General features: G+C 29.7%; 1 protein-coding gene across 1 annotated transcript in view; it reads right to left on the reverse strand.

Annotated features, from left to right (window-relative positions):
* Nucleotides 1-475: 475 nt before the first annotated feature.
* The window catches only part of CHMP2B (charged multivesicular body protein 2B), a 24,882-nt gene continuing 18,164 nt past the window's right edge, over nt 476-7,193 (reverse strand). The window contains exons 3-6 of the mRNA XM_011356416.2: nt 6,151-6,345; nt 3,001-3,103; nt 1,169-1,275; nt 476-966 (exon numbers count right to left, since the gene is read on the reverse strand). Coding sequence (XP_011354718.1) covers nt 856-966; nt 1,169-1,275; nt 3,001-3,103; nt 6,151-6,345 — 516 coding nt within the window. The 3' untranslated portion in view covers nt 476-855. The remainder of the gene's footprint in view (nt 967-1,168; nt 1,276-3,000; nt 3,104-6,150; nt 6,346-7,193) is intronic.

A 7,193-nucleotide genomic window follows, 5' to 3' on the forward strand; every position in this document is an offset into this window, starting at 1 on the left:
CAGTTCAAAATTAAATAGAGATTAAATTATAATTCATATGGAGAAAATCTCAGTTCTTGGAAGACCAAAATATATTGTTTTTTTACTATTAAATGTTATTAATTTACTGTCTGTTTTTGATAACACATTCAATTCACTTTCATAAGCTTTACAAAAGACAGCCTGGATAATTTTTGTAAGAAGTCTCAATTTTATTTGAAAATGTAATTCTTTTCTGTCAGTTAAAATAATTTAAAGATGTGCACAATATGTTTGTGCTGTTTAAGGCAAGTGCCAAGCACATTTCGAAAAGTAATAAACTTACCAACTAGAAGGTCTCTCAAAGGAAAAAAAAAGAAAAACTCATGACAGTTTTTGTTTAAGACAGATGTTTAAACAGCACTCTTCATTTAGCTCATTTAAAAATAATTTGGTATCTTAATCACCTATGTTCATAACACATATCACTTACAAAAGACAAGTAACAGACACAGAATTAATGATATACTTTTAATATTTTTACAAGACTCTTTTAAGTTGGTGCCTACTAGCATTTAACAAGATTTTTGTATTCATTGTAAAAAGATTTAGAACATAAACTACGCAAAGTAATGAACATAATTTCTCTATGCCATGCAAAAAGAAGTCAACTTTTTACACATCAACACTCCTAAATAGTTCTAATTAAAATCCAAAGTGTTCTCATTTTCTAACGCTGTCATTCTTTGGCAAAAGATTCAAAATAGCTATGAGTTTAGGAAACAATGTTCATTTGTGGTCTTCATTTTTGCAAAATCAATGTGTTTTGTAAAAGTAATCTTCAATGTACCTGGTTTCCAGTAAATAATTATAAGCAAAATGTTATGGCTTTTTGGACTAATCTACTCCTAAAGCTTTGAGTTGTCGTTCAATCTCTTCGTCAGAGATCGTAGCCTTTGAAGTAGAGGCAGATGGTAAGCTTCTGGCAGCTGATGGAGCTTTGGCCATCTATATTAAAGAGAGAAAAAGAAAAAAAAAAGAGTATTACTAAATATTTGGGATAGGACATAAAAGATGTGCTACAAAGAGGCTTAATTTACTTTTCAAACAAATATAAAATCACGAACTTAACGGTAAAGGACAACTTAAAATAATTAAGTGACAAAAGCAGTAGAAACTATTTCCAGCTGCGAATAGGTGACACTCCTACCTTTCCAGAGATTTCAATTCCAATTTCATCAAGAACTTGATTCACAATATCTTGGCTTTCTTCTTCATCATCAGAGTCATCAAAGATGTCATCAAGTGTGTCATTGACTTGTGTATGGGGGAAGGGGTGAAACAAAGCAGTTACTTTCAAATAGATTTCAGGTTAGATTTACATTTTTAGAAGGTGGTCCAACTATGTGTTTATAGTTTGTATATTACAGAAAGGCAAATTTAAGTGAACCAACAAATTACAAAAGTCATTTTCAAATGTCAATGAAGTTCATGATAAATACATTTTTGAGGCAATAAATCTGGAATAACATTCATTTCAACACAAATTATCCTATAATAAAACAAATATACTCAGATTTTTAAAAATTATTTAACAAACCTTTAATAAACAACTATACGATATCCATAGCTATAGGATTAAAATTTTTTAAATATGATTCCGCAAATTGAATATGAGCTATTAAACCTGACCATGGAAAAAAATATAAGAAACAAATATCCTATAAACATTTGGAAGAAAATTTCCTCTTTTTATGCCTATAATTATAATTTCAGCTTTCTTAAATTTACATTCAACATGTAAGTAGAATATTCTAACAAAGTGTAAGGTTCAATATTTTATTAACATTGCAAAGCATAGGGAATATAGTCAATAATATTGTAATAAATATGGTGTCAGGCGGGTATTAGACTTATTGTAGTGATCACTTTGTAAGTTTAATTAACGCCTAATCGTTATGCTGTACACCTAAAACTAATATTGTATATAAACTATAATTGAAATAATTTTTAAAAATCTTTGCAAAAATGTTGCTAGTTTTGAGATCATCACATAAGTAATAATTTAATGTTGACTAGGATGCTGAAAAGAGTCACTCATTCATTTTGGTGAAATAATAACTGGTATAGTCTTTCTGAGAAGAATTTGGTAATATGAACCAAAAGCCTTATAAAAATTCATACTCCAAGGAGATTTAAAAAATTTACACAAAGATAATATAGAAACATTTATCAAAGGGTTATTAAACATACTGAAAATTTAAAAACAATCTTATTGACCAATGTAAGAATGTTTCAATAAATTAGAGTTGATGTTATTTAATATTAATGTTATGCAATAATAAAACATTTTTTTAAAAAAAGACCAAAGAAGATTTAAGATCATGAGTACATGCTTATGTTATACTATTGTTTTTTAAAAGTAGGATGAAGTTCAAAATTGTACATGTAATATGATATAACTATTATAGGTTATGGGAAAATAAAGAAAAAAACACAACATCAACTATATCTGAGTGGTGTGATGATAGATGTTTTATAATATACTTTTCCCCTTTGTTTTCCATATTTTCACCACAGCATGCAATAAGTTTATATTAAAAAAAAAGAAAACTAAATTTTAAATAACTTTGGGAGAGGAAAAAAAAAAAGAATGAAAGAACTCCATCATCTCTGCCTCCAAGATCTACAGTATGAAAGAATCAACACAACTCTGAAACCACCCAACTTATACCAAGAAGAGTTATTTTATTCACAAGTTGGTTTTGGTCCACTAATCAATAAAGTAAAACTGCTAGGGCCAATAAGACATAAAAATATGGCATTTTCTATTTATCCTTCAGTTAATAAAATTTTGAGCCTTATACATTGCCAATTTAAAAATGCATTAGAGTTACAATAGAGATGTCTATCTAAAAGGGTCCTGTATCTTTTTTCAATATTTGTGCTTTCATGGATGAAAATATGAAGTTACTTGTAAATAAACTTGGATAATTCAAAGATGAGAAAACTGTACATTACATTACAAGTTATTAAACTTACTCATTTCTTCAGTCATTTCCATTTTCATGTTTTCCTTCTGAAAATTCTGCATTGTTTGTAATGTCTTTTGTGGATCCATCTTCTTGTTAACTGCCTGCATTGTCTTTAAAATATGAAAACATTCATGTTAGCTACATAATTATGAAAATGTTACTGTGGATAAGTCCAAAGGGAATACATCAAAGAGAGGTGAGCTTTGAAAAGTTATACGTTCTGCCATAACTACACATAAAAATGTTATGTATTCTTGAAAAAAATAAAATACTGGTTTGGAAACCATCTGTTTAACATTTATATAATAAAGACTGGCATAAAAAAAACAAACAAAAAAACTCATCTGAACGGTAAGCAAAAAATCATGTAATAAAAAACAGTATCAACAAAATCCATTGCTATTCGAATGGGAAAACTATATTTATTTATTATCTGGTATGCTTACCACATAATTTAATTTATATAATATCTTAATTAAAGCAAATTTTAACTTAATTTTTACAAGATTTTTCACTAATTTAATGTCTAATTAAAAATGATATATTAGCATATGTACTTAAATCCATTAATGTATTTTAAACCATGGTTTAAAAATAGAAAACACTGAATTTTGCAAAAATATGTGCAAAGAATTCTCTTACATTTAATTCGCAACTTATTTAAGAGGTTAATGCCATTAGTATAGCCAAAATATGTACATATAAAATATATAATTTATATGTGTTATGTAAAGTTAGTTCAGTATTAAAAGACACTATGCAGTATAAAACATTGGTTTCAAAGATGTAAAGCATACAGTCTTTTCTCAGACAATCTGTAGGCAATGCTGCAGCCAAGGTAATCTTTAGTTACGACACTACATACCCCTCGGCTCATACACACCTAACTCCCCAGTGGCTTTCCATTACTCTTAGTATTAAAAGTCAAATTCCATAAGGAGCCTGTGAGACCAAACATCAATTAAACTCTACTTAACAAGCCAGTCTCATTTCACACCATTGCCCTCTAATCACACTGATCTTTCATTTCTTTAAATATATCATGTTCTCTCCTACTACAGGACCTTTGAAAATGCTACCACTCACTTCTACATTTGTTTTTACGATCAACACTTCAGATTTCAGTTTATATATCACTTTCTCAGAGAGTAGTTCCTGATATCCCATATTAGAATATGTACCTCTGTTAAATCCTACTCACTATAGATGAAATTTTTTATTTATTAGCGTAAATTATAATACTTTACTTGCAACTTATACTATTATACATACAATTATTTATTGTAAAGAAATTATTTTCAACAATAATGATAATTATAATACAGCATTTAATGCCTATATAAACTGTGTGTCAGACACTATTCTAAGCACTTTATATATATATCATATTTAAAATTAAATGACATTTATACTTGATAAATCTTTATGTGCTAAGTACTACCATTTTCCCTGCATCATTAATGGAAAGTGAAGGCACAGAAAGGTGAAATAACTTGCCCTGGTCACACATCTATTTAGTGGAGGTGAGATGTGAACCCAAGTAATCTGGCTCTAGAACTTATGTTCTTAATCACAGCACAAAACTCTCTCTCGAATGGGGTGATTTTTAAACAGACTGCGATCTATTACAGTTTAAGCCCTTGGTTTTCCTTTCTACTTCATCCTTATCACTTGTTATAGTTCCTACCTTTAGGATCTAAACAAATACTTGCTGAATTAACTCATTTCTAAAAAATTTAAGTAAAAATTCCAGTCCAGACATCTGTATATGGCAGGACCATATTAGGTATCTTCTCCTTCTCTACCACATGCAGACAATTGCAAAAACAATTATAGTCGATCCTCATTATTTTTGGATTCCATATTTATGAATTTGCCTACTCACTAAAATTTATTTGTAACCTCAAAGCAATCTCGCAGTGCTTTTGTGCTCATTTGTGGACAAGCACAGAGCAACAAAAATTTGAGTTGCACAACAGGCACATTTTTCAGGTGAGGTCAAACAAGGTAACACTGCCTTCTTGTTTCAGCTCTCAATGTAAACAAGTATCCTTTTTGCTGTTTATTTATTGACTCATGTGTGTGCCTTGTTGGTGATTTTGCTCTTTAAAATGGTACCCAAGCACAGTACTAAAGTGTTACGTAGTGTTCCTAAGTGCAAAAATGATGTGATATGCTTATGAGAAAATACACTTTGTTAGATAAGCTTTGTTTAGGCATGAGTTATAGTGCATTAACCATGAATCAATGACAGTGTTCCCAACTTTATAGAGTATTAAATACTGCAAATAAAAAGAATCAACTGCATATATCATCTTCCGAATGTGAACCTTATACTTTCTCTCCTTTGTGGCTTTTTTTGCCTTTTGCTTTTTCATATTCATACTTCTTCTTGACTGTATATAACACCTAGTGAAGTTTTTAAGACCTAGGTCTTCTACAAAGTCTTTCGAATCATTCCATTCAAAGATCTGTGCAGTTCACTAACGTTTAGCAAAGACTGACACACAGTGTGTTTCCTTCTCAGACAGATCTTAACCTCTCATCCCCAAGTGAACAATAAGATCTGTGAGAGCAGAGTTTTTGTCTTAAACTTCTTATTCCTCACAGTACTTCATGTGCAACGAGAAGCTCATTATTTATTAAAAAATCAAAAGGCTCAGAGCACTTTAAATTCTATAGTGGAAACATTTTTTATATAAAGACTAAGCTAAACATAAGTTCCTATTAAAATTAACTGATAAATCCTCCTGATAGTATTCATGTGTCCTTCTGACACATAAATAAAAATGAATCAAGAGGAAATTACAACTCTAAAGTAATCAAACCTTACAGCTTAATGAAATAATAACCTCAAAAATCTCTGACAATTTAAGAAAAAAAAGCAAACACTGTTTTAAGTCAATTTAAAAAATTTAAAAGCCACATGTGAGCTTGGGACAATGGAAATGTCCTTGAACAAGACATTTTATATTAAAACAAATGAATAAAGTATCTAGAAGTAGTTACCAGGATTTTCTAATACTCTAATTCATTTTACTAAAAATTACAATTTCTTTACTACATATATTTCAGGAGGTACTTTTAAATCTGATTTGAATATTGATATTTAAATATCTTAAACTCTAAGCCTATAGACATAAAGGCTCCCACTTACTTTTGCTGTAGTAGACATTGCTCCAGCCATCTTCATCTGGGAATTCATCACTTTTGTTTGTGTGGACATAGAAGTGACTTTTGAACTTACAGCAAAAGTTCTTGTTTTCTGTTTCCGTAGATGTACAAGCTGTTTGGCTAAAACTCTGCAAGCTTCTTTATTACCAATTTTGGCCATTTTCTTAATTTCTAATTCCTAAGAGAAGAAATAAAAAGAGGAAAATAAAATCATTAATGGGTAGGCCTCAATGATTTATTTCAGAAGAACAGATCTAATGTATATACCCTACCCTTTCCCCTGATCATGAAGTGAGGTAGAGGCTGTCATAAAATCATAGAAAGAAAAGAGTAATTTGAAAGAGCAATTTATTCCACACGTTTACATGAGAAAGAGCCAACTAGGACCTTCATCCCCAAATACATAGTTGGTCTAAAAGAGTACAAGAGTACTCATATAGAGCTCAAAAGATTAAAAAAGTTAAATAATAATAATAATAAAAAAAACCTCAACCCGAAAATAGGTAGAAAAAAAGAATAAAAAGAGTTGGTGAGACACAACAACAAAAAAAGAGGACAGTGGTAGATTTAAATTTAATAATATAGACATAGTAAGTGAAAAAGTCTATCTAGTATTTAAATAAAAGGAAACTTGTCAGATAAGAACCCAAATATGTGCTATCTCAAGAAATCAACTTAAAAAAAAAGTTAAATAAAAGAATAGAAAAATATATTCTACATAAATACTTATTAAAATATGGAAATCTGGAGTGGTTATATCAACATCAGATCAAAAAAAGCCTTGAGAACTAGGAATATTACCAGAAATAAAAAGGAGCCTTTCATAATGATAAAGGAATAAATATCTAAAGGTGTCAAAACAACCCTAAATGTGTATGTACCTAATAACAGTGCTTCAAAATAGATGAAGCACAACTGACAGAATTGAAATAACAAACAGACAAATACACAATTAGCATGAGGTATATCAACGACTCCTTTCTTATGTATATTGCTATAATTGTTAGAACAAGTGGACAGAAAATC

This window comes from Pteropus vampyrus, unplaced genomic scaffold (genome assembly GCF_000151845.1).
Source record: "Pteropus vampyrus isolate Shadow unplaced genomic scaffold, Pvam_2.0 Scaffold26, whole genome shotgun sequence".
NCBI classification, from domain to species: Eukaryota; Metazoa; Chordata; class Mammalia; order Chiroptera; family Pteropodidae; genus Pteropus; species Pteropus vampyrus.